At 41.0% G+C, this 27,357-nt stretch overlaps 1 protein-coding gene across 1 annotated transcript in view; it reads left to right on the top strand.

Moving 5' to 3' along the window:
• The window catches only part of TMEM132B (transmembrane protein 132B), a 258,609-nt gene extending 232,988 nt beyond the window's left edge, over positions 1-25,621 (top strand). The window contains exons 6-9 of the mRNA XM_055700730.1: positions 7,396-7,601; positions 15,680-15,953; positions 17,352-17,543; positions 18,814-25,621. Of these exons, the coding sequence (XP_055556705.1) occupies positions 7,396-7,601; positions 15,680-15,953; positions 17,352-17,543; positions 18,814-19,968 (1,827 nt within the window). The 3' untranslated portion in view covers positions 19,969-25,621. The remainder of the gene's footprint in view (positions 1-7,395; positions 7,602-15,679; positions 15,954-17,351; positions 17,544-18,813) is intronic.
• The last annotated feature ends 1,736 nt before the right edge of the window (positions 25,622-27,357 follow it).

Consider the following 27,357-nt stretch of genomic DNA (forward strand, 5'->3'; position numbering starts at 1 on the left):
CAGTCCTTTAGAATAATAAACCTGGGAGGAATAACCATTATAAAATGATAATTTCAAAATGGTCTGGATTTCCCAACGGGTTTGTCCGCCTAACTGGTTAAATACCTGCTAACCTCTGAAACTGACCTTCAACGCTTGATCATCCTCCACTTAGTTCAGCTGAATTGACTTCAGCAGTTGTAAGAGCAAGACTATGGGTAGTTAAAACCAGGGCAGGTGTATCTGCAAATAACTCACCCCAACACAGCAATATTCCTGCTGACAGAGGGTGTGACTGGGCTGTTACAGGACATGCACTGCTGTGGGCGCTGAACACACTTTCCTGCCCCAATCCAAATTTCTCCAAAGAACAAGATGAGGGATACTTCTTCTTTCAGTGTAGGATTATGTGGTTTTCTTCTTCACAGATACTGCAATTTAAGACTACTTAAGATGAAGAGCATTGGAAATGCTTCAGGCTCACCTTAATGTATTTTGGTTTTTACATTTTCTCCAGTGAAAGCTAGTAGGGTGTGTGGGAATCATTATATTCGTATTTCTAAGTATAGTTGTTGGACTGCGTTGAATCATGTAGTTTGTATACTGTTTGCGTGTAACATTATTATTCACTGATAGGATGAAAAGCAAACACATGTTGAACCCATGGGGTGGGGAATACTTGACAAACTTTGCTATTGTTTCTAAGTAGAAAACAAACCTTAAAATGTATCTCGAGGGATTCCTGTAGCCAACACATCTCAAACTACAGCAGCTGTTCCAGAGAACAGTACTTGGAGAACTGATTCGCCAATAAAAACAAATTAATGTGAAAAAAATGTTTCAGAAATGACCCTTCCAAGACTACTCTGCACATGTCTAAAATTAAAAGGGAATAAAACGTCTGTTTTCATCCATTTCAATTTCAGCTGTATATTACTGTATATTCTTAATCTACCATTTGCCTCAAATTGCTTGGAGAGACAATATCTGCAGACCCCAGCCCACATCATTAGCTGGGGCAGGGGGAAGCAGAACTCCTGCCAGAATTAACTGCATAGCAATATCCCTGCTTGTGGAAGAATCTGCAGTAAACGCAGTGAAGCCCAGCAGGCCACATGCAGTGCCTTGATACGTACAGTCCAAGGACCGCTATGAAGGCTGCACTGCGTTGCTGCACGGCTGTCAGAAGCCAGGGCAACGTCTCCCGCCCACGGTCCCTCTCATCTCGCTGGGTTGTGGGGCACGATGCAGCCCCCCGCGCAGGTGTTTTGCACCCGCTCGGGGGAGCTGGAGTCTGGCAGCCTGGCCCAGAGCACTTTGCAGAGGTCTGGGTGCCAGGAGCAGCGCAGGGTGAGGCACCCGGCTGTCTCTGCCACACAGGCAGCCCTCACGCGAGGAGACAGTATGTGTGTTCTGGGCAGAACTGTAATTCAGCTTTGGCCAATTTGCTTTAATTTTAAAAGGGAAAAAACATTAATGAAAATTTCTACTTTTATGTTATCACTTGACACATGCATACGGGCAAATATTGTGCACTAGAATAATTAACATATCATATACAAGTGCGGCTAAAACAAGAAGTCTGACAATTTCTAGACTGATTGCTATCAGGCTTAATTCTGAATTTAAAATAGAAACAGCATTTCTTAGCTGGAAAGGGTTTGGGAAATCCCTTTGTTTATTTGTCTCAAGAAACAAGGCGTATCTTTCCATCCCTTTGTTGGTTTAGGAGACTCCAGCAATGGCTTCAGGCAGCGCGTAGTGCAGAAGGGGACCGGAGCCAGGGAAGGCTCAGAGGTAACTAGCTGTTTGGAAGAGGGAGAAAGAAGAAGATGGAAAGAAGAATCCTTCTTTTTGTCTTCAGCCATTACCCAAACACTAAGCCAGGTTTCTCAGGCTGAGGGAGTAATTTTAGACTGTGTTTCTGAAGCAAACATGTAGCAATAATAAAGTACAAAATTATCCAAACCAGAGAAAACAGTTACAGCCATGCTGTGGCCGTATAAAAAGATGCAAGAGGCAGAAGAAAAACACACAGCATAAGGGTTTGAAGTGGCTCAGCAAGTCCTTCCTAATGGACTAACAAGACAATGCCAGGAACAATGCGGCAGAAAAGGTGAAAAAGAAGGCGTTCAGGAAATGCCTCAAAATTACAGTTTTAAGATTATTATGAGAATGAGCCATTTACACTGGGCACCATTCGCTTTAAAGCCTCGTTACAATTGTTCTCTTTGTAGCCTCAGCCACAATAGCGAGACTTTGCATCCCTGACACATTTGGTGCAAGGCAGCACTGTGCTGTTCCTCTGACCTTTGATAAACACCCGCAACCTGCCAGCTGCCATCCCACCCCCCCCCACCACCACCCCCCCCCGCCCTTCCAGCGCCAGAGCTCCAGCTCTGAGACCAGCAGTGGGAGAGCCTCCTTCAGAGGACTCAGGTGGCTGTGTCCCCAGACCGCGCTCCGGGCTCTGCCTTGTATGCTGGGCATCAGGAGTTGCACTGTCTCAGGCAGGGGTTGGAATAAGGTTGGGTTTTGCTTTTGAAAACCCAGGATTACAAAATTGAAGAAGTCTGTACATCTGTTCCATTAAACTTAAGTATTTTTGAATGCCAGTAATTCTTGACTGCAGGCAAAAAATTCCTTTTGTAAAGGCCAGTTCTGCTGAAGTACTGGTGAAGGCTCTTTAGAAAGCAAATCTAAAAGGCCCTCTTTTCAAGAGTGAATTTGAACTTCAAATTTAAATCATTTGGGGACCTGACTGGATAACCAAACAGCTGTAGCTCTCAGCTGAAAAGACTCTGTGTTAGATGCAACTTTGGTACATGCTGTGTGTGCCTCAGTTTCCTCTTCTATAAATGGTTTGTAAAAATTCCACCGCCCTGTTAACCTTTGTGTGTTGAAAATTTGCAGATTACAAGTGCCATAGGACAGTTTGGCATTGTACTTGGTATCACTCTTACATCCACTTAGTCACTGTTGCTTCATACCGAATTAAACAGAATTAATTCCTTTAGGTAATAGTTTTTTCTTTAAAATTCATTATACCTGTTCATACACAGCTGTGTGCACGCACCTTTCATGTAAATATCAGTGAGAAGTGTGTGGGAAAAGGTGAAAAAAGATGAATTTGGAGGTGAGGTGTGTGCTGGGAAAGCCCCGGAGCGCTGCTGTGGAGGCACACGCGCGGTGGGTCTCTCCTGACACCATTCTTGCTCTCTCCTTCCACACGAGAGTGCTGGGGAAACACAGCTGTGCCAAGCAGGTGTTCAGCACCAAAGTCCTGTTCACCTGAAGAAGTCCTGAGTGGTTAACAGCCGCGAGGATTGCGATGGTTTTGTGTTACATCTGTCTCATTCGGTCACCTGACAAAGTGACCCTGCAAGCTGGTCTGGTTGCTCCTGCTTTGGAATCAAGCCTGAGTGTAAAGATGAACCACGCAGCAGGCGTTACTTGTTTTCTTGTCATTTCACATTCCCTCCGTTTTACCTGTTCACCCAAAGGGCTTCTAAACCGTTGCTGACCCGACCAGCAAATGGTTTCCCAATTACTCTTTTGGTCTGCTAGCTACTTTTGTACTGGATTAGTCTAAACCAAGGAGTCTGTGACAGGCTGTACAGGGCAAATTGTGCTTTTTACAATTACTTGTGGGGATTGGAGCCAACCACCCGCTTCAAAGCCCGGAGAGGTTAATTGCAGCTCTCTTTCTCTTGACCTGCATACCAGAGCACATCCCAGCCGTCCTGCCCTCCTGGTCACAAACTGTCTCAAATAGCACTTTCTGATTTTTGTCAGGCAGTTGACAATGGATGGTGACGATTTTAAACAGGCTTGCTCTGTGCATTTTAGATGAGCTGGTGGCATTCTAAGTTTTTGCTGTGTCTTCCCACTGCGTAGTGTTTTCAGGAGAGATTTAACAGCGTTTTCCCTCTTTGTTCCCTTGGAACCAGCAGCTCGAAATCTGTGTGTTAAGTCACCTGCTAATGGAACCGCCGGTGTCGCCCTGCTGCGTCAGAGCTCGCCCCACAGTGACCCTGCGCGCCTTCTGATGTAAACAGGCACGCACTCCCCAAACTCCATCAGCAGGTCATGCGAGTTCCCCTTCCAGCAGCGTCAGGAGCCACTTCTGGCAGTCGGAGTGTGACTAGAGGAGCACAGAGACTTAAAAGGGGAGAAAGTGAAGGGGAACATTTGCTGTAGGCCATCGGCCAGAGAATACAGCTGGTACCGAGCCCCCAAGGCTCAGTGTGTGTTTGTCCTTCCCTCCTCACTTTGGAGGAGTGTTAGAGCGCTCTTAGCATGAAAGCACAGCTCTCATCTGAGAGCTGGATGAAATTAACTCTTTCTCCTGGGTCTGTGGCAGACCCCAAGTGAAACAGGAGTGCCAAGCATATTTTGTACATGCTCAAGTTTCTTGTTTCCTTCAGGTCAACCAAATCTACTTTCAAGCACCAACTGCTCTAAGGTGTGGTGAATGAAACATGGCAGTAATTAAATGTCTGTGAGGGCAACAGAGGCTTCCTTAGGTGAGCTTTAGTCGAGCCAGAATGGTTAACAGTCATCATGGTTTCACATACCTCATCACAGGATTCAGCTGACTGCTGTGGTTTTCACCCTTATTTGCACAAACTTATTTTTCCTTTAAATTCTTTGGTTTGCTTATACCTAATAGAGTACACCCACATTCCAGACAGAGATCTGAAAGAACAACGTCTCTCTTCAAGTTTTCTTATCAAGGTTGGATTATTTTCTGGAAGATACACTTCAGTGAAACATGACCTCTGAACCCTACACAAGGCAACTGAGTGAACCTCTATAGCATAGTTACATACACGGATTTATATTTACTCTTGGTCAGTATATAAATGACTCAATGGTTCTGTCTAGACATATAATCTGTAAGATTTTTAAGCCTAGTCTTATATTTTTACAGCTACAGTTAAAGTCCACCTTTCGATTCCCTAATTTAGCACCTTCTTGCCTGCTGACAAGAAGACAAGAACATTTTAAGCAGCATGAGGAGAATCCAAAATATTAGCTACTGTCATGTCAGCTTTTAGTTATTCCCCTGATCTGGTCTTGATGTTTATCCCTCCCTCTTTGAGTTTTCTTAATTATTTCTGTCTTGTGTTAATTCTCACAAAACTCCCTAGATGTAAGCTTTATGATTTAGAATCTCAACTGCTCATTCAATTAATGGACTTGCTTAATGTGCTTAAACTTTCCAGAGACACTTGTGACACATTATGGGGAGGAAACAGAGACTGAGTGAGCTCCACCTTACTTGTGGTACTCCTGAGCCTGGAGTCCATTTTAAGCTCTTTATCAGATAGCTAGATTTATTTTTTTAAAAAAATAATCTTGTACTCATTAAGCATTTACATGGAAGGAGTGTTCCTTCCAGAAGAGTGACATAGTTTCCTTTGCCACATCCTCACAACCTGGCTCAGTCCCTTTGCAAAAAGTAATTGACTGTAGTTTCAGTACATTGATAGGATCTGAGGAGCTGACTTGAAAATGGCAAACGTGAAGTGGAGCTCTTTTACTTTGCATGTGGCTATTTCATATGGAGAGAAAAACAGCAGCCAGTGAGCTTTTCTAGGAAGAATCTCAAGGTACTTGACAATATTTTTAGCAAAGCTAAAACCTAATAATAAAGTACAGCAGAATGACTTTATATGTACAGTGATGTTATAAAAGGGGCAATCTGAAAAGTTTGGTTGCGTGGTCTCGCTAAGTGTGAAACAGTTGTTATATACGGTCAATGTTCAAGATACACTGACAGATCAACTGGCACAATGCTTCCCAAATGTTTCTCCTTCCCCGCTTGGCTTGAGAGTCACCATATTTTTCAGTGTTGTCACAATAATTCTGGAAACAAAACTTGTCACTGAATGGCATACGTAAAGGTTGCTTGTATTCTTTTACTTCTGGAGTAGCTGATTCTTAGGCAAGTTGCCTATAAATCTGAAAAGCATTATGAGAGCCATTTAGGCAAAATTTCACTGCTTAAATGTGCTCCATATGATGGTAGAACTCAGGTATTGTCCATCTAACAGCAATATACCATGTTAGAGCACAAAAGAAAAACTGTTATTCTGAGATTTAGAGCAGGACGAACTTAATTTCAAAGTCATCTGTAAGGATTGCCTTTGAGAAAAGAAAAAGGCTGCTACACATTTTCTGTAATTTTTCTTGGCTCAGAAACCCCTAATTCCTGTTAATATCAGAAAAGATTTGAGGTACGTTTGCAGAGCAAAACCAATGTGTGTTTCAGCATATTCCCCACTGAAGTCTGCATGAGTTATCTCAGTAACTCCAGTAAACCAGAATTTAATCACTGGCTTAGCCAGAATCCCTTCAGATCTGAGTCCCAATGCATTACACAATGTGACACAGAACGGTCCTGACAAGAGAACAAAGTCCATTTGAGTAACACAACTACATCTCGTAAGCCATGGTTTTAAAAGATTAAAACCACAGTACACGGACTCTGTTGGAGACCATCACCTCTCTCACATCAAAGCAGAATGCAAATCTGTGTACAGATACAAATACATATACTTATTCATGTACATGTATATACATATATAAAAACCATGTTACACATTAATCTAAATGTGTGCATGTGTGTGTATATATATAATCTAAAAATATACATACATGTGTGTTCATAAACATTCTGGAAAACTGTACCTCACGAAGGAGCTCTGTCTTTCCAGGACGCAGGTCAAATGCCTTGCTACATCGTGTTCCTTATTTAAACGGGATCTCTGCTCAGGACCTTGATTTTGTGCCAAAGCAGCCCTGAGACCAAGAGGGTAGACGAGTTGTAGTATAGAGCCCGCATGCTAGTTGTGGCAGTAATTTCATATAATGACACAAAGCAACTATGAATACATCTTGCTAAAACAATTACTGAGAAGTTCTAAAAATTAATGCTTCTGCTGCACTTCTGCTCGTGAGCCATAAGGGGATCTTTGTCTTTCAGCATTACAGTGCTCAAGGAAAAAGGAAAGGATTCTGTTTTATGGTTCTGAGTCAGTCTTTTTCTTACTAACATATGGCCCCATTTTTTCCAGGTTCTTTAAGCAAGTTGTAAACATAAACTTTGATGTACATGGAGTTTGATTCATGAAGAGTTTAATTTGCCTAGTATAAAAGATGCACATAGGTTATATAACATCATTAAATTATTTTTGTCATTTGAGTAGTATCCACCGAGGAAAGCAGAACTGTTTCCCTGGGGTCCATTTATCACTGTTTGCTACTAATTAGAAAACTGAAAATGCAATATGCATGACTCACATTATCAGTGTTGTCTTTGGACTGATGTATCATTCCTCGTGCTTCCTCAGGAACTTTTATTCATTTCCTAATTAATCTCTCTCTTTCTCTCTCTTTTTTTTTTTTAAGGTTTCTGACAGATGTGACTCCATCTTCGTTAATGGCAAGGAAATGAAAAGCAAAGTGGATACTATTGTTAACTTCACTTATCAGCATTTTACCACCCAATTAGAAGTGACTGTCTGGGTTCCAAGGCTCCCACTGCAGATAGAGATCTCTGATACAGAGCTTAGCCAGATCAAAGGCTGGAGGATACCCGTCACCTCCAATAAAAGGTATGCTTGCAGCACTGGCACAGTCCAGATAAGTGCCCAGGGCTCTGATTTTAGAACACAAAATTTTTTTTGAGTATTTCTCAGAATCTAAACTCTCCTGTTTAAAATTAGCTTTACAATCAGTCTTAGCCTTCATTAAAACATCCAACAACAGTATCAGTAGGCTACATTTTATCCTGAACTACATTGTTTAAAAGTCATGGCTTTGCCTGGAGGGTTAATCAATTCCACACAATCTCAGGAAGTCCTATCATATACTCCAATGTGCAAATCTGAGGAAAAGGACCTGGCTCTCTCCCATCCTATATGTAACATTGCGCATGTGTGTGTGCATGTGTGATATTCAGCACTGCCAGAATTTAAGTTTCTGTCTACACTGCTAAATGAAACAGGGCCAAAGAGGGAGTCAGGTCACTGGGCACTGGCAGAGGGGTTGGACTAGATGATCTTTAAAGGTCCCATCCAACCCAACCTGTTCTATGATTCTATGGCATTGGATGATTATTCAGTCTCTGTATAGCAGACCTGGCTGAAGCATTGCTCAGCAGATCTGAATTCAGCAAAAATCCACTTATGCTCTTATTGAAGACTGTGTTCTGGTGAATAGATTCTATCAGGACAAATGTGGATGGGGAAAAAAGGAGGGGGGAGGGGGCAAGGATTTTGAGCGCTGTTCTCATCGTTCCCTAATGAAAATACCCATTCTAGAAAAACCCGCATTTGGACAATCTGCCAGATTCAGAGCTTCCAGAATGCTGCTATATTGGTGGATTTCAGGCTAAGTTGAAAAATACTACTGGAGAACAAGGCATGACACCAGCTCAAATTTATAATACAGTGAAAAAGCATTTCTGGCAGTAGTAACTGTAGTGCTAAAGACGGTGGCAGTTCTAGCTAAAGCACTCGATTTGCCCAGGAGAACATCTCAGCTATTGAAGAGCCTTAAACAGCCCAGACAGCAGCGGAGCAGAATTATCTAACACTTTATGAGGGCATAAAACAAAGGGTAATAGGACAGAATTTACAGCATACTCAGATAATGAGCTCCAAAGAAGGGGACTGACTTGCCTCCTGGCTATGTGGACACTTTTTCTGGCTATGGCAGAAGAGGACCAGGCACGAAAGACATCTGTGTGTTTGCTTTAGTGATAACAGCAAAGTTGCCATTTGTGGCAGCAAGAGATGTGTTAGGTGAGGCATGAACATATGCTGGCTGCTTAAAGTTTCACTTAACTTACCTTCTTCTGCCTGTAATGTGCCTAGTGCTGTAACACTTCCTTAGGCACAGCTCCTACTAAAACCAGTGGGGATTTTGCTGAGTAAATGGCTGCAGGATTAGGCTGTTGATGTTTATTACAGGAGTAAACTTTCAGCAGCAAGCTCAGTGAGGTAGACATTCAACTGTGGTTAACAGTCGTGGACATTCTGACTTCAAACCCATTACACTCAGTGCTGGAAATTTACCCCCTGGTGTCTAGTTCTGATTTATTTGGCCAGCTGAAATAAAGATAATGATCTGAGAGTCTGCTCTGTTAGCAAGCTGGCAAACCCTGCGAGTTTGCTGCTGCTCAGATTGCATCTGAACTGCTGGCACGTCTTCAGCAAGCGCTTCCCGTGAAGGGTGGAGGAGAAAGCGTGGACAGCGTGTCACTCCCCAGAACTGCAGCTGGTGGTTTATGACATTGTGTGTCAGCAGCCCATGCCAGTGTGAACAGGAAAGGTTTCAACTAGAAATAAATTATCTCTTGTTTTATGGAATGTTCATGTGGATTTGTCTCAACTTTGGGGGGATATTTGAAATCAATAGGCAGTCTAGGACTAGCATTAGTCCTGCTGACTCTGATACTTACTTTGCATGTAGGGTTTTTACATTTCCGTTATTTTTTGTTTTGGATGGGTTTTACCTGAGAGTTAGTGGCTTTTCCTTTCCTTTTTCTTTTCTGTTTTTGTTTTTCTCTTTAATTTTTAATCTGCATACACCTCCATCTCCTTCATAGCTATATGTTTCCCAATATCCTAAACATGGAGGAGTTTTTATGAGGAATTTTTAAATGGTGACTTGAAGCACACAAGACATTTGGACTACAGTTAGGAGCTGCAGGTTGGTCTCCTGAATCCTCACCCAGTGGCACAGCCAGAAGGCCACACTCACTTATCCTGAACGGTGGTTCAGCCTGTAATTCTTGACAGTGCCTGCCTGCCTGGTTTTGGTGCTGTACAGTGAGAAGGTTGTCTCGTGTGATTCCTGAGAACAGGTTTGGAGGAGAGTGCTTTCATCTTTTTTTAAAAAAAACAAACCACAAAATCCAAGCATTTCCCAGCAGGTGTGATAGCCATGGCATTGCATTGCTTAAACTTCATTTTCATGTAAGAGCCAGTATTTGCAAGTTGCATGAAGTTTTTAATATCTATCCTTAAAGGAAATTAATTTGAAAAGAATAGGGCATCTAACTTGTGGATTCTTTTGAAAGTCTCTGCCAACAGGCTCAGGCAGTCTTAAATTTAGGTTCAGTTGCACATGGCCCACAGGTCAACTGAGACTGTATCACTGTCTCTAGGTTTAGTCACGGCAGGATTGTAATGTGTCTTCATTCCTCACCTCACCACAGACAAAACAATTTTCTGCTCTCCTCCTGTCCATTAGGATTGGTATCTTCACACCACTCCCCTGTCTTCTTAGCAAGAACTAAACATTGCTATAAAGTAATTCATCAAAATACAGAAGGTAAAATTGTTGAACATTTCTTACAGGGATTGTGTAGAGACACTTCAGCAACCTCCAAACATCCCTCCATCTTCCCTGGCTCCCCCACTGCCTCATTCCCACGTGCTCAGCGTGGCTGAGTTGGTTCAGTTGTCTGAGGGGCTGAGCCAGATGGCAAAATGTAACTGGGTTTACAATAATCTTTTAGATGTTTTTATTGGTGCTGTCAACAAAAGAAATGCCTGTGAAACTACTGCCTCAGCATGGCTGTTCTTCATCTGAATATAGCTGCTTCTATTGCAGACCTGAAAAAGGGTTTATATGCCCCAAATCACATCTGTTCTTTCCAATGATGTTTGTTGATCTAATAAAATGTATGCTTCTCCCTATAAACCCTGTCATGTTTGTAATTGTAAAATACATGTGATTACAGACATGTTCGCTTACCTAACTTATTCAATAATTTCCACAAAGCAATAAAAAAGATGGGGTCTTTGCAAAAATTTTACAAATGCCACATGCCTAGCTCAGTTTGAACCGTGTTGGCTTTTACCTGGTCTGAACTGCTGCAATAGCAGGAACTTTAGCTAGAGAACAGAAAGCAAACCCAGGCTGCTTTTGTGCCAGAATCTGGGAAAAAAAACAGTCTCTCCTATGAAGGAGCAGTAATACAATTTACCAGATCAGTCTGTAAATATATGGCAAACCTTTCGTACTATCCAGGGGAGAGGTTGATCTATGGTGTGTGCTACTGCAGATATGAGCAGCCTCCCTCTCCAGATGGAAGTCAGCTCCATGGATCAACCCATGGCTTACAGCGTGGTACGCGAGTGCTTGAACTAGCAAGGGTTAACAGAAACCTACTCCTGCAACGGGCTGCAAAAGAGCCCAAAACCCCAGCAAATGAAAGGTGCACATTCAAATTAAAGTCAAATATTAGAGTGTAGAAGAGGTCCAGGCAGACTCTGCTAGTCTAACCAGAACACTTATTTTGATTCCTCATGTATCTGCAAAATAATTACCTTGTGGAAGTTCCTGCACTACCTCAATGCACATACATTTACATGGGATGAGACTTCAACTTGCATTAATAGGAATAGCATGGCTAAAGTCTCACAGAACAAGCTGGAAATTTAATTTTAAGTAAATATTTGCAACTGGGATAGCACATTGTTTCACGAGGCTCCCAGGAGGCAGCCACCACAAAGGATGGCTTCAGCATATGCTTCAGTACCAGGCACATGGTTTAGTGGACTTTTACCAGCATCTGTCCTTACTGAACAGCAGCTGAAAAAGCCATTGCCAGGTCATGGTGACTGCAAACCTCTGAGCAGCACAAACTGTCAAAACCTAAGAACAGAGTTGAGCTGGACACGGTACTGCTTATGAATGGTAGCCTGTTGAACTAATGGTTAATTAGGTAGGTAGCTCTGCTTTGGTCCAGTCTAGTACTAGAGACAAAAGCGGGAAAGTTAGCCTAAGTTAATTGCAGGAGAAAACAAAATTTTTTAGTTAAGCCTCTGTGTGAGTGCTGCCACTCAGAAATAAAGCTATACTTCAAGGCAAATAAACTAGATTCAAACCATTCTGCTTGTGAATAACGGAATCCACACAAAGCTTGAAGATGCTGTAAATTCACTCCTTTATTTAAATGACGTTAATGTCCTAAGGAGATAAGGGCACGCAGATTTTTGTGAATAGGTAGACTATATTTTCAAGATCTGTAAAGGTACCAAATTGCATTTCTTCTTGAACTGTGTGGAGCTATGCACAATTTTTTTCTGTAGCTTCCACTAAATCAACTTCATAGTGGCTTGTATTTTGTATCTGAAATAATTTTTATTTCTATTAGGAGTGTTGAAATGTGTTTTAAATACATGACTTTTAATGAGTATTTCAAAATCAAAACCAGCAGAACTGATTTCTTTAGTTTTTTTTTTTAACAGAAAATTAGCATCTGGCCCAAGAACGTGATGCCTGGTTTGAGAGTCGTGCAAATTAAAAGAGACATACTTAAACTGCTCACGGTGTCTGTAATACAGAGTTGACAGATCACTGATTAGATCAGTGCTAGCAGGCACCCTTGTAACAGGGCTGCTGTTTTAACTCCGCTCTCTGGCAGAGGCTTTTTCTCTGTGTGAAATGTAAATTAAATGTAATTCTGGCAACCTTCGTTCACTCCAGAAAAGCAACAAATCTTCTAAGCAAGTTTGCCAAATGGTAAGAAATAGGATAAGAAGGATTTTGAGAGATACCCAGAGCTAACCTTGCAGATGACCAAGGGGAAAAAAAGCACAATATGCAGCAATAGCTTATATTCATGAGGACGTGTCTTAAAAAGAAAATTAGCTCACTGCTTAATGAAGGATTTTAAACCTACTGAAAGCACTGTAACAGGAACTTTAAGACACTAAAGAGAACTATGCAATTCACCGGATCTCAAACATTTTCTTGCACCCATGGACACAAAACACTGAAATGCTCTGACTTACTAACCAAATCATGGATTTGTGGCTTTGAAGTGGAAATGGATATAATTTGTTTTAAAAAAGAATGAACTTGAGCTGGTACATGGCAAAGCAGACTTGCAAAGCTTGTATTGAAAATTCAAACACCTCTCTTTTTACTTTGTGGTGACATTTCATGGTTTAGGGATGCTTTTCTAATGTTCCGCATTTGCATGTGATAGAAACCATGTGTTTTTAAGGAGAAGTATGGATACAAACCACTATAAATGCTTCTGTAACGAAATGGAACCATTACCTTTGTTAGAGAAACCACAAGGAAAGAGCTGGGCTTGAATCATCTTTTTATGGCTGCTAGTAGGTACGGTCTTAAGCCTGCTAACACGGCAGGCTCCCTCCGTGCCCTTAGCCAGAGCTCCCCGTTTCTGGTCGTTCTTCCTGCAACTCACAAGCTGTACGGGACTGGGGCTGAACAATTCTTTTGCTCAAAGTTGTTTTGAATGTATTGCCTCTTGAACAGTCCAGTAGTGTAAAGTTTTAAACGGTGAAAGTAGAAATAAATAAGCTCAGAAATAAATATGAGCAACAGTAACACATCGGATCTGAGTAAAACATCTTGTTATCTAACAGAAACAGAGAACGGTTTTGTAAAAAAAAAAAAAAAAAGTCAGTGTGAATGTTGAACATGTGAACATTTTTCCTAAAGCCACAGAACACTGGGCCTGTGTCTTTTTTCCCATAAGAAAACTGGTTCCCACTGGTTTGGTGGCTCTTTTCCCCCAAATCCCGTAAGTACTTCTTACCTGAATAGTTTCTGTTCATTTTTCTCTAGTTCTGCACAGATACCAACATTACTGTCTGTATTACTGGAAGAGGGTCAAATCCCAAAATCTTGGAGCTAAACCTGGTTTTCCCAAAGTCTGAGATTATTCAGAGCTGGGTTACGGTTTAGCTGAGCTGAAGAGGGTCAGAATACAGGAATAAATTGGAAGTGGGAATGATAAGGAGTTCATAAACTCTTTTATAGTATGATAAAGCCCAAAGCAATCTAAACAGGCACGGGCCATGTAAGCCCTATGATATCCCCATTCTCATGCTTTCCGTGTGCTGTTGTGCAGACTGGCTGGCCTCAGCGCCCAGTCCAGACCGACACTTGTGCTGGGAAGGGGAGAACGACTGAAACTTTCCGGGAAATACCCAGCTAGTCCAACTCTGTAAGACTGCTTTCTTTGTGTAATATAAATCCTATTTTAGGATTCTGTTTTTTTCTTTACAATTCAATGGTTAGTCAATGATGTTTCGTTCAGCAGCTAATGATGGACACTGTTCTTTTACACACACAAGAGCAAAAAGGCTGTACAAAATACCATTTGCTTCAGGCTGAATATATATGTTCAGCTAACAAGTGATGCATTGAAAATGTATTTCCAGTGTATTAGATTCTGTAATACCAGGACTTTCTATCATTTTGAAGAGCACAAGGGCTTTTCTTAGCTATGTTTTCAGCTTACTGTTTGCCAACTTTGTCATAAAACAATTTATAACAAAAGTATTTCTGTTTTATAATAGCTTTTCATCACTGGTATTTCAAAGGAGAAGATACACAAACACAGTGAATATAAAACTACTTCCCAAAATACCATGAAAAATAAGAGGCTTACCCTGTATTTCCCACCCTTGCTATAGAGGTGGCTTCAGGCACAATAAATAAGTAAAGGAGGAAGGTAAATCATTTCTGAGCAATAAATTCCACAGCATGGGAGCATAATGAGTAAAAGTGTGACCACCTAGTGCTTAACACCGGAATTGAAAGAGATAAGAGAATCCATGTGTTTGTCCCAAGGAATAAACAATAGCAAGAAGCAACAAAAAAAACCCCAACACCAACAAAAAACAAAACAAAACAAACAAACAAAAACCCCCAACCAAACCCAAAACAAAACAACAAACACCAGCAAAAGAAAGAATTTATGGAAAGCTGGGTTTTAAGCCAGGCAAAATTCTGTGAGGTGTGACAACACTGCTGTCCTGTAGAAATCACTGTGATGTGTTATTTAAGGTCCATAGAAAGCTGTTCTATTGTCACAGGTTGTATTTTGCAAGGAGGACAGACAGGTAGTTAATGTGTCTAATGCGGCAGTTGTTTCTGCGGGGGAGTGGTGGGCTCACCAGTCTGGTGTGTTGCAAACTGAGTAACTGATGTCCTGAGTGACCTAATTTGGTTTTTTGGAAGCCCGATGTGGTCATTACATGACTAAATATTCCAGACACTTGCATGAACTGTACGAGATTGAAGGTGAAATCATGGTCTGTTTCTCAGATGCAGAGGGCCTAATAAAGCTGTGAGATAGAGATGTGGGATAAGGTGGGGCGGCATTACCCAAGCAAAGAATCCTGAATGTGTTATAATAGTTTTGAAGAGACTAACGAAGTGATACAAATGCTATGGACAAAGGTGGAGGAAAGCTCTCCCTGCTGAGCTGCTACAGGATTTTGTTCCAGAACTGCCCTCTTATAAACATTTCGTGCTGCTTTCCTTAGCCCTCCGCAGGGTTTGACTGCTGCTTACAGACACGGTGCACAAGCGAGTGGTAGTTCCACCACAGTCTCAGCAATGGCAGACGTACTGTCAAGTTGCTGGGAGGTCCCACTCAAACAAAGAATTCACTAAGAGAAGTGACAGTAACTTTTAAATTGTACAGCACAAAAAAAGCTGTACAAGCATCTCGCCTCGATTTAGTAACCTACACATCCAGAATCTTGTCTTTTATGTGCAAGAAAATAATCTGCAGAAAATAACACAGCAGCAGCAGCAGCAGCAAACATTAGTCTAATTGCACACGCCATGCAACTGCATGTTTGTAGGGAGATCATGGCAATGCAGGTGACAAACCTGGATCTATTTACAGGCCTACCCGTGACAGCGAGGATGAAGAGGATGATGAGAAAAAAGGAAGAGGTTGTACCCTCCAGTATCAGCATGCCATGGTGCGAGTCCTCACACAGTTTGTAGCTGAATCCTCTGAGTTTGGAGGCCACTTGACATATATGTTAGGCTCTGAGTGGCAGTTTGACATCACTGACCTTGTGACTGATTTCATGAAGGTAGAAGAACCCAAGATTGCTAAGCTTCAAGATGGCCGAGTTCTGGTTGGTCGTGAGCATGGCATCACCACGGTCCAGGTACAGCCTAACACGTGTCTGCAGCTTCCATAGGCACAGTTCTGCATGCACACACAAAATAGCTAGTTAGCTTACGAAATTAATTGCTCTCAGTAAAAAAGAAGCTGAAAAAAATTTACAAGCTAAACATAAAAGGAAGTTTGAATGGGTTTTCATTTATGCTATTTGCCACTTCCATAAAATACCTTTAGGTGAAACTTCTGAAGGGATTTATCCATGTTAATGTGATTAGCAACACAGTGAGATTTCCTGAACAGTGGAACTGGTTACATGATGCACACAACTAGTTTCTCTTAAGTGGGACCTTATGAACCTAACTGGCAGGAAATTATACCAAAGATCTGCATGCATCTTTATGTGCTGAAACATCTTAGAAAAATTAGTCCCTTTATGTTCACAAAATGAAACAAAACAAATTAACACAAAAATAATCTTCAGAAATCTTTCAGAGTGTTCATGTTTACCACCTGTCTCTCTCTGTCTAACTTCATGCGTATTGCTTAATCAGACCAAAGGAATACAGGCACTGGGGCTCTTCTTACTGACTGCAAACATCCATAATGTTCCAGTACACTAAGTTTCCAAAGAAACAGGTACTTTTAGGGCTCAGCCTCTTTCAGCCTAGAACAAATATCACAAAGAGGTCAAGGGATTTCTGCCCTTAAAGTGGCTCTCTCACTCCAGTGACTAGAAGAGCAGACGGCAGCTAGCAGTGATGCAGGTGGCTATGCTGTACATTTCTCATGTTAGTTTACACAAATCATGCCTCAGATATTTTGGGCTTGAACCAGCTGTTTCTGGCATCAGTAGAAAGACAATTGTCTTCTTTTGAGCATGTTAGAAACAAGGTCTTAGAGCAAACTGACAGAACTATTTCGGCCTTGAAAAATGCAGACAGGCACCCAGTGGGGTTTTCAAAGTCCTTTTGCAAATCTCACTTTCATTTCATTCAGGTCCTCTGTCCCTATAAAGGCACCAGGCCAAGTTCCTATCAGCCAAGCTTTGTACACTTATTTATTCCCTTATTGAGTTTCAGTGTTAATCAGTGTCTTACACTACGTCGTGTGCTATACTGCATTCATAGGAGGTTTTACAGACCACAGAAAAATGACTTTTTTTAAAAAAAACAAATCCATTTAATTTAATCTATACTCCATTGTTGAGATGAAGCTGCAATTTTGAAGTGATTGGTTGTTTGATTAAATTATTTTTTGTAAATAAAGTAATTTAGCAGCAAATGTATGTAATGTCTTGGGGGAAACCTCAATTATAGCTTATACATGGATGCGACAAACCCGAGATTAATCTGAAGTGTTACGCCGATTAGAGTCTGCTCTTGCTTTGCCACCCAGTTGGTTACTGTTTCGTCATGCAGGGCATTTGCTTTCTCTTTTCAAGGTCCTGTCACCTCTTTCCGATTCCATCCTGGCAGAGAAGACAGTGATAGTTCTAGATGATCGTGTAACCATTACGGACCTAGGAGTGCAACTAGTTTCAGGCCTGTCCCTCTCCTTACAAATCAGCAAAGGAAATAAGAGAGCTATCGTTTCTACCACCTCTGCATATGATATCCTTCATACTCCGAAACAGGTATGATCCAAGATAATATATAGAATTAATTTATGTGTTTGTTGTGTTTTGTCAGAAGCTAGAGATAAACAACTTGCTGGAAATTTTAGACAGCACATGTAACATATGACTTTGTGAAAGCAAAAATACATAGTGAAAGCTGTTCATCTTACTGCCCAGCTCCTACAGGGGCAAACACACACACAGAATGACCATGAAACTCTTCAGAACGAGTCTGGAGACCTGCGCAGCACAGGGAAAGTGGCGGATGTGCCTGCGCATGCATAGTGCTGTAGGAAGCATGTATGTGCCACACGATGGGAAAATAGAGCTCAGCTGTGTCAGCAGTGGCAGAAAGCCCGTTCCGTAATGGTCTCACAAGTCAGCTCAACCAACAGGCCTTTTGGCTGCATGTACACAAGTTTTTGTGACCTGCATTGTTGAAATCTGATGAGTTTGTGCTTATTTTGAACCATATAATCGGAGGAATTAAATGGCTTTCGATGAGACCACAGAATAAATTACATATATCTTTTAAATTGTATTTATTCTAAAACTGAGACTGTATCACCAGAGAAAGTGTGGGGTTTTAGCACTAGAAATTTGCAGTAAGGAGGCAAATTGTTTTGGACAAAACATCCTTAAAAATGGCATTTTTGCCAGTGTTTCTGTAGTACCCTGAGAAGACTACAATCACTTTTTTATATTTCACATAATCTTGTATATTTGAAAGCATGATGGAAAATTTAAAATATTGCATTGAGCTGTGTTCTTAACTTAGTTTGCTTCAGTGGGCTGAATGGGATCACCGTCCCGACACATAACAGCTCTGCTTGTTGTATTTAATATGGCATTAGAACTGCAGTGTCACAGAAATTCCCCAAATTAGGTCCTTTATAAAATTAATTAACCACAACTTTGGAAACATGATTATTTTCATCATGAGGCCCTGGCATTCCAAAGAGGCTTCTCACTTCAGACTGAACAAAAGAATTGTCAATATTTCTGTCAGCACCTTTTATTAAATTTAGATGACCATGTCTTCGATAGCTCCCCAAGATGAGCTACATGCCTAACTGGCCTAGAGAACACAAACCTACAAGAAGAAAATGAGAAGCAGAGTAGACTTTTTGATTTAAAAAAAAAAACAAAGTAACCAACAACCAAAATAAACTGAAGTTAAATGGTGTATTTATTTTGCTAATGTCAAATAGACTTAAAACAACTGAGGGTCTGATACCTGCTCTCTTACCTTTCACACTTTTTTTTTCCTCATCCTCTCTCCCCCCAGGAAGCCATAGTCAGTGCTTGGATTTTGTTCAGTGATGGGTCAGTGACGCCGTTAGATATCTATGACTCCAAGGACTTCTCCATCACCATCACCTCACTGGATGAGATGGTAGTGTCTACACACCAAAACCTTCAGTCCAAATGGCCTGGGATAGTGGCAGAAGGGGACGGTCAGGGACCTCTGATTAAAATCGAAATGGTCATCAGTGAGCCATGCCAGAAGACGAAGCGGAAGAGCATTCTGGCTGTTGGGAAAGGAAGTGTCAAAGTGAAGTTTGGTCAAAAAGATTCTGACCAAAAAGGAAGCACTAATGACATTGATGATGTGGATAGAGATTTTAAAAGCCATGCAAGCAATTCTATAGAGAAACCTGCAGAACAAGAGAGGACAGCACAAGAATGGTCCAAAAACCACGAGGACATGTCCAGTCATGAGGACAATGCAAACAAAAGCACAACTTTCATATCTCCTGTTGATCAGGAGTCCCTGGAGGAGGGCCAGCTCCAAAATAACCCAACTGCCTTCACAGGTTTCCCTACGCAAGTAGAAATACCAGGAGAAAACAATCCCAGTGACTTCACGTTGACTTCAAGAGGATTAACAGATCTGGAGATTGGCATGTATGCCCTGCTGTGTGTTTTCTGCTTAGCAATCATGGTCTTTTTGATTAACTGTGTGGCATTTGCTTGGAAGTACAGGCATAAAAGGTTTGCCGTGAGTGAGCAAGGCAACATCCCCCATTCCCATGACTGGGTCTGGCTTGGAAATGAGGTCGAACTGCTGGAAAACACAGTTGACATTTCGCTTCCGTCAGAGGAGTGCACTACCATGATTGACAGAGGAATGCAGTTTGAAGAAAGCAACTTTCTCCTTAATGGGAGTTCTCAGAAGACTCTTCATAATCATATCCTCAGATCTTCTGAGTACCTTTGTGAAAAAGAAGTTAAAAGTGAACCTATAAATCCTTCTGGGCCAAAGCAGAAGCGAGTAAAGTTCACTTCGTATACAACAATACTGCCGGAGGATGGAGGCCCCTACACCAATTCAATTCTATTTGACAGTGATGATAATATTAAATGGGTATGCCAAGATATGAATCTTGGTGATTCCAAGGAACTTAGGGACTATATGGAAAGACTGCAAGACAATATGTAAAACTACTTTCTTATGTTTGTAATCACCTTTATGCCTTCTGTTTATGGATGGTGGAGCAGTCAGTCCAGTCAGCAATAGGAACAAGACAGTCCAACCCTGGAGGTACTGAGATGATAACCTGGTATCACTGAGCAGGTACAAGAGGCTGGCTGAGGTAAATCTGTTTCACCACAAACCAGGATGTGCCCCTAAACAGCTACCTGTAGGTGTTGAAGGTGTCACACATGATGGCTGTTTTTGTATACTGCCTGGTACTAGCAAAATGCTAATACAACTACGCTCAGACTCAGAGGAGACTTCATTTGTTTGCCATCTCTCATGATAAATGGTAAATCAAAAAAGAAAGGGATATTTGTTTGCATTGATTTTTCTAGTCGTCGTCCTATGTAAAGCACAGTGGACATTTCTTGCTTACAGCCTGAAACAAGGCTTACATTAAAAGGGATCTGAATGAATCTAATTTTATTGCCTATGTGCAATGCAGCCAAGTAGTCTTATTATTTTTTACAGATATAAAATCCCCCATGTGGTTAATTTCTTTTCCTGTTGTTTATGAATTTTATTTGACTTAGGGAACATTAAATATTTTCTTTGAAGGCTTTTTTTTTTTTCAGTTGTACCAAAGTGTAGTATGGTAATATTTAAAATGATTTAAGTTTTCTATTCATCTGCATCAGCCCTAGAGATACCTCCTTCCTCACTGATTATTGTTCTCCTTTCCATATGGGTATATGGGTCGTTCGTATTTGAAACATAGAAAGATATTAGAACTCTTACCGGGAAAGGGTTGTATCTTCTTACAGGGAACTGTAAATATAATAATAAACCCTGGAAAACAAAAATCAAGGAGTAGCCCTGGGTTTACTTTTGTCATTGCTAATATGAAAAAGTAACCTGCAACGAAACAGCGCATACTTCAAAGGAAGATGCTTTGCTGAAACAGCAGCTCGGTTGACAATACACATTATTATTAGAATGAGAAAGTCAAATGTGGTATTGAAATGCATAGAATTCAAAGGAAATTGCATAGCAAATAAGCAAAAACTTGGAGTCACCACTAATTAATACATTGATGGTAGAGTTTAGAAGGACAAAGAGGTCCACGCTCAGCAGCTAGTGCCCCAGACCCTGCCTGCAACATCTCTGACCATAAGGCCATTAAAGAAAAGGCTTTACACCATGTTCCATTACAAAAAGAAGAAGGAAAGGAAGGACACGCTGGGCACATTATAAAGTGACTAGTCCCAATTTTAACATGGAAAACACGCTGGAGATTCAAAGCTACCATTTCATATGCACTACGTGTATTTTGTTACTGAAGGGTGACTGAAAGAAGTTGAAAATTACAGTTCAAAAAAACTGAATCTACATAATACTTAACAAAACCAATAAATCACATGTTCTTGTGACAGATCCTGTGCAGTAAACACAAGATCCAAATTACACCTGCCTTACGTATTGTAGTTCCCATCTTTTAGGTAGATCAAGATAGGATTTGAATTTGATCATTCAGTTCTGTTATTAGAACAGACCAGACAACCTTAACTATGGGAAGCTCTGCATTTGGATTCTAAACCAATACTGGGAATGTGATTAATATAACTACTGCAAAATAAGGGATTTTTAATGGTGAGACTAGAAAGTGAGGACACCAGGCTTATGTAAGTGATTAGAGACTTACGTTTGCTGGCACCAAATCACGTAGTGAGGGGATGGCATCTGTTAAAATCTAATTTTAAGTAGAAAAAATAATAGAGCACAGAGATGCTTCTAGTTCATAAGGGATGCAGCCCTTGTGCATCAAATGAAATCTTGGCTTATTTAACAAATGTTCTCTCCTCTTTAAATGATCCACACCTTATAAGGAAATATTAATTCCTACTATGATCCTTATTACTAACAACATAAAAATCCCCTTTTAGAATTTAACGTCTCTTCCCAACATGTTATTTTGTATTCGGCCCAACAATAATGCAGAAGTGTTCTTTGCACAATACTAAATGAGTATAAATCAACCACAAATAAATGTAGTCTTGAAATCAGAGGAGACATGCTGATGGTAGCTGCGGACCACAAGCAGCACAGCTGTCTCCATGAATGGATATCCACCAGTTCACCAGTGAAGCTGAGATCTCACAGCAGCGTACTGGACTCCACGACCTGTTTCTTCACTGTGGCCCCAGTTCAGCTAAGCACAGCAGCATATGCTGAACTCCATCCCCACTCAGTGCCACAGAAGCACACTGAGTGCCAGGGGACGTACAGGTGTGCTCAGCTCCTCTCCTGACTCATTAGTGGGTAATGGAAGCCAACAGCTTTATTTATTTCTTCAGGAAATTTACATTCAAGGGCTATGGCTTGGAAGACTGAAGATCACTAAGTCAGGGTGCTCTCTACTGTTGCATTGGGTGTCCTTGGACTTGCACCTGGGGCCTAATCCCCTCTCTTCAGAGTACCTACAAGTGGCTGTCTGTTCAGGCAGTGTGCTAGTGTGTGGAGGAAGGAGAGTCCTACATGCAGTGAGGTCACTGCTAGAAGCCTCCAAAGGAGCCCTCAGGCCTTTTCAGCGTTTACTTGACACGTGGTTTGCAAACCCCTGTGCTTTCAGGTGTTGCTGAAGAGAGTTATAAACGCAGGGTTCCAGGACTTTTAGTGCTGGACCAGAAATACTTCCATTCTGGTGTTTAACTGAGCATGTACCTAAAATACACTGCGGAGCGGGATGCAACTTGTAAGTAGGGTCTGTGTTCTAGTTACCATAGGGTGGTAAAGTCCTAGCTCGGTATAGCATCCGTCAACGTGGTCATGAAGTTCTTCAGTGGCTGAGTGTGGGGCTGCTTCAGAGTCGTGACTTTTGCAGTCATAGACATCATACTATCCTGAAGTTAAATTATGTATCGCTATCTCAAAGTTAAATTACAACTACATCTTGTTAGAAAGGAGTACAGCCACTACTGGTGATCAGTGCAACAATGGAATTGGATACAGCTTCTCAGAAAAGAAATCTACAATTGCAGATTCATATGACCTTTTGTTTTTTTTCTATCACATGCTGTTACGTCCAAGTTCTTACATGGAAAAATGGCAATACAAAAACCAAAAGAAAGTGGAAAGAAAGAATTCTATTCTCAGTAAAACTGGGATAACACCAATAAAGTGGAATTATTGTGGCTTTATGCTGGTTTAAGAGCTTATGCTACATCTCATAAAATCAAAAGGAAAATAATTTACATGAATATATGTGATGCAAAATATAGTTGTGAGTTGATCTGTCCTTTTAAAATGAAATTTCTCAAATTTTAGTTTCAAAATGATAACTTACTTTAAATGTAAGTAAATTTAGCTTAAAGTTATTTTAATAAAACACAATTATCTGATTCACCTAAATTTTTTCCAATTAGTCTTTTAAACTGAAGTCTTGTATTCGTGGAATACGTGACATTCCACTTTGCTGTTAAATGAGCAGCATTGATACATGGATAGAAGAGTCTCAGCTTTTGAGAATACAAAGCAAAAGTAGCCAAATGGTCAACAGGCACAATATGCATGTATGCAGGAAATGAGAATTGTCTGAAAAAGAAAACAGAAAGTACACTGGCAGATTAATTAGAATTACACTTCAGTAGGTGCCCAGGAAAGCAACGCCTGTAATTTAATACTGAACCAACAGCACATCTTATGGCATGTCTAGAGAAGACATTGTGAGCGATTTCTTTGCCTGCTAGCAAGGCAAGACAGTGTGTAGCATCAATACATACAGCAGGAGACACCCAGGAAAAATTCTGTAAGCAAAGAGTGGATGAATGGAACATGGGGAATTCGTGAACTTTAGAAATAAAGCTGATGCCAGACCCTCAGCTCCTGTTACCACAGCTGAGTGACTTAACGGCAGCTGAACACTGGCGTACAGAGAACGGAGAATCAAGAGCTGGGAGCTTGCAGTGGCGCAGAACTTCACTCGTTTGGCCACCACATGCAGCCCAGCTCCGCGGGGCTTGTCTGCGCCGCCTTTCTCATTGAAGTAAGAACTTGGGAAACCAGTGCCCTGCTCTCCTCTTGATGTAGAACCACATCGATTAACATTTTGAGCTGCTGTTTCTTAATTCATATTGGGGAATGTACAAGAAAATCTTACAGCCATACAACACAGTGCAAACAGTCCATTATGTGATGGACCCCCCAGTATTTCAAGGTAGAGCACCGTATGAATGAAATACCGATTTTTCATAGTGGATATTCTCTTTTCTGAAATATAAATCATGTGCACTACATTGAAATACACTATAGTGTATTGTGAAATGCATACATTAATTGCTGAATCTATAACACTGAATATGTATATACATCACCCCCAAGATATTTATACAATATAAGTCTTAGATGTATAACATACTGAATTCTGTACAAAATAAACTGTAAGTTAAGACAATGAAAGAGAACTTTCATATCTGTGTAATTTGTATGCTGATTGTTATTCAAGCCTCAGTTTTCATCTTTAAATGTGCCATTTAAAAAGAATACTTATTTTCTATAGGCAGATATCTGAAATAAAGACTTCACTCTTCAGAAAAGAAGCAACTGAAAGACTGTGAAAGAAACAGATTCTACTGGAGAAATAAACATAATGTTCATGTATTATTTTTTTTTTTTAAAAAAAACTGACTAAACTATTTTGCATTTATACTGGTCAGGGTGATCTGCTGGTTGGGTTGAGGGTGATGTGCCCCAGCGGTGTGAACGGTAAATCAGCAGAATCACCAGCATATGGATTGATCACATGCCTCCTTGCTCAAAGCAGCACAAATGGCAGGATTATCTAGTCCAAGGGTTTCGCCCAAGTTCCCTGCAAGCAGTGCTCCAGCCCTCTCCCTGCAGTGAGCGATCCCTTCCCAGCACCACATGTGATGAGCAGACGAACACACTGAATGACCCCCGTCTGGCAGGGAGCAGTAGGGAGGCATGCTTGGATTTTAAGGAAAAGGGAACAAACTTACCCTGTCCCTTTAGCTCTCCGGTGTGAATCATCACAGGTCAGATGTCTGATTCGGTGTTCTGAATTTCCTTCCGTTCCCATTAGAATAAGACAGTCTCAAAGTTTTAAGTGACTGCTGACCTCATCGCAAGAGCTACTGGCAAGTAGCTTGCTAATGCCAGGACAGGAAATTGAGCCTCAGTCTTTAGCTTTTGCTCAAGGCCTTGGAAATGGAGGCAGAGCCAGAAACACCGACTCTCCTGACACCTCCCATGGTAATCGGGCCTTCCATGGACATGGCAGTACTGGACAACCAGCACTTAGGAGGCACCTCCATCATCCTGCTGCTGGTTTCAGCTGGACCACGTTTGAGATCTGACTGTACAAATTCACTGCAAAGGTATGGGCTGCCTTTGTACTAATGGGAGCAGTTTAACACCACCTGAATGGTTTAATGGTCACTATTGTAATTTCTAATGTATTGAAATGTGTTTTTATATAAAGTCAGTTGGAGAAATGGATTGAAAACTGTGATTTAGGAAGTGCCTCAGAGAACCTAAACTCCAATGTGCTTTGGGCACAAATTCCAGTCAGTCACCCTAAGTTTTCTCAACAGTAAAATTAGAAACATTTTTCATAAACGACACTTCTTTTGTTCTAGCAGTTATATTTGTCCCTATTTGACTATTATTATGACACCCTTCCCTTTAGCAGCACCTTACTAAAGAGTCACCAGTGGATCTACTTACACTGTGGTGCTCTATTCAGTGTAACTAAAAGTACCAGGTTAGGAGCTTTAACAGAAAAATAGTCCTTACAGTTATATTTTACACACATACACTCAACTGCTCAAAACAACTACCACAGGTGTAAATTTAAACTATCAATGTGTGTGCGCTATGTAACCAAAAATAATTACCTGCATTCATTTGGGAAAAAAAATAGCCCAAAAAGTACAACTTTTTTTCCCTCCAAAAAACGTGAGCTCTCAGGATTTGGCAGGCCAAAGGCCCACACAGTGACATTTGTCACAAATCAAATGTGCCATATCCCAAAGGCTGCCTCAGTTGAAACTCCCACTGCTCTTGTTAGGAGCTGGACTGAGACAGGACCAGAGACCCATCAGGTTTGGAGCGGAGAGGCTGGGTTTGTCCTTGTGTTACACAAACCTGGACCCTGCTGTTCCCAACCAGTGGCACCTCCAAATGGAGCGAGTGTGATGGTGTCCAGTGTTTACGTAACTGGTGACACATTCCATTATGTAGTGTTCATCAACTTTTTTTTCTTTGGTGAAAATGGAGCCAGTGTGCAAAATTAGCTATTAATTCTGCACCCTCCCAATGCAAGCCACCTAGCATAACTTCAGATATTGTCTTTTTTCTATTCCAGTGACCCATGTGCCCAGGGTCTGCAAAAGTTTGGTTACTGAGGGAATAAAATTAAGCTGTTTTATTGAAAGAGGCAGCTTATTTGAGAGATTAAAAGCAAAGTGGATGATGTTGTGAGACCTCTTCTGAGACTCTTAACATGTACCATAGTGTTACTTGCTTCCAAACACATGTATCAGCATAAGGGTTTATAAACCAATGCACATGAAGACTTGTGTGGTTCCTTCCAATAATCTTGGGTTAGTCTATTTAAAAGTCAATGGGCTCTGATGATCTAAAAAACAAGTAAGGAGCTCAAGATTTAGTTGAAATGAACAATGGATATTTTTAATCCTCCAATTTAAAGCTGATAAGCAAGGCAGAATATACTCCACTATGCTGTAGTAGTATCTGTAGGAATTTTTTTTTCTCTACTCTAGCATTTAAAAAAGAACAATCATTGGCCAGAGGAACAAAATTCTGATCTCCCTGAAATCTATGACTGTTACAAAGCGTTCACATTCATCTAGGTCTATCTATACTATATTTATAATTTATGCATTCATTACAAAGAATGATGCCATTGTACAATATATTGCCACTGAAACCCTACCCATTAGTTATTTTCTGTGCTCAAACAGCACATGGGTAGGAGTTACTGTATGCTGTGAGTAGGATATAAATTTGGTATCACTGCTAGCCAGACCAAAGCCCACGGCAGTTGTACTGGCCAAAGTCTGACCCTAGCTAGTGGCAAAGGGAACACACGTGCACACCAATACTTAACAATATTAAAAGGTTCTCCTGCTTATTGTTCCAAACTTCCTTCTTCCTGAGTACACATGCCAGGGGAATTTATAGTGCCTATATATTCAAGTGTATGTTCTTTCTTCATAAAGTGAAACTAGGACTTCGTAGAATGGATTTTTGTATGAGTTTAGGTTTTGCATTTTTAGAGGTGAGCTTGAAACAGAAAAAAGTCCATTAAAGTCCATAGCAGTTCTTCTTGCGAAGGCATCCACACACTAAGCACCCCACACTGATCAAGCT

This window comes from Falco cherrug, chromosome 1 (genome assembly GCF_023634085.1).
Source record: "Falco cherrug isolate bFalChe1 chromosome 1, bFalChe1.pri, whole genome shotgun sequence".
Lineage (NCBI taxonomy): Eukaryota > Metazoa > Chordata > Aves > Falconiformes > Falconidae > Falco > Falco cherrug.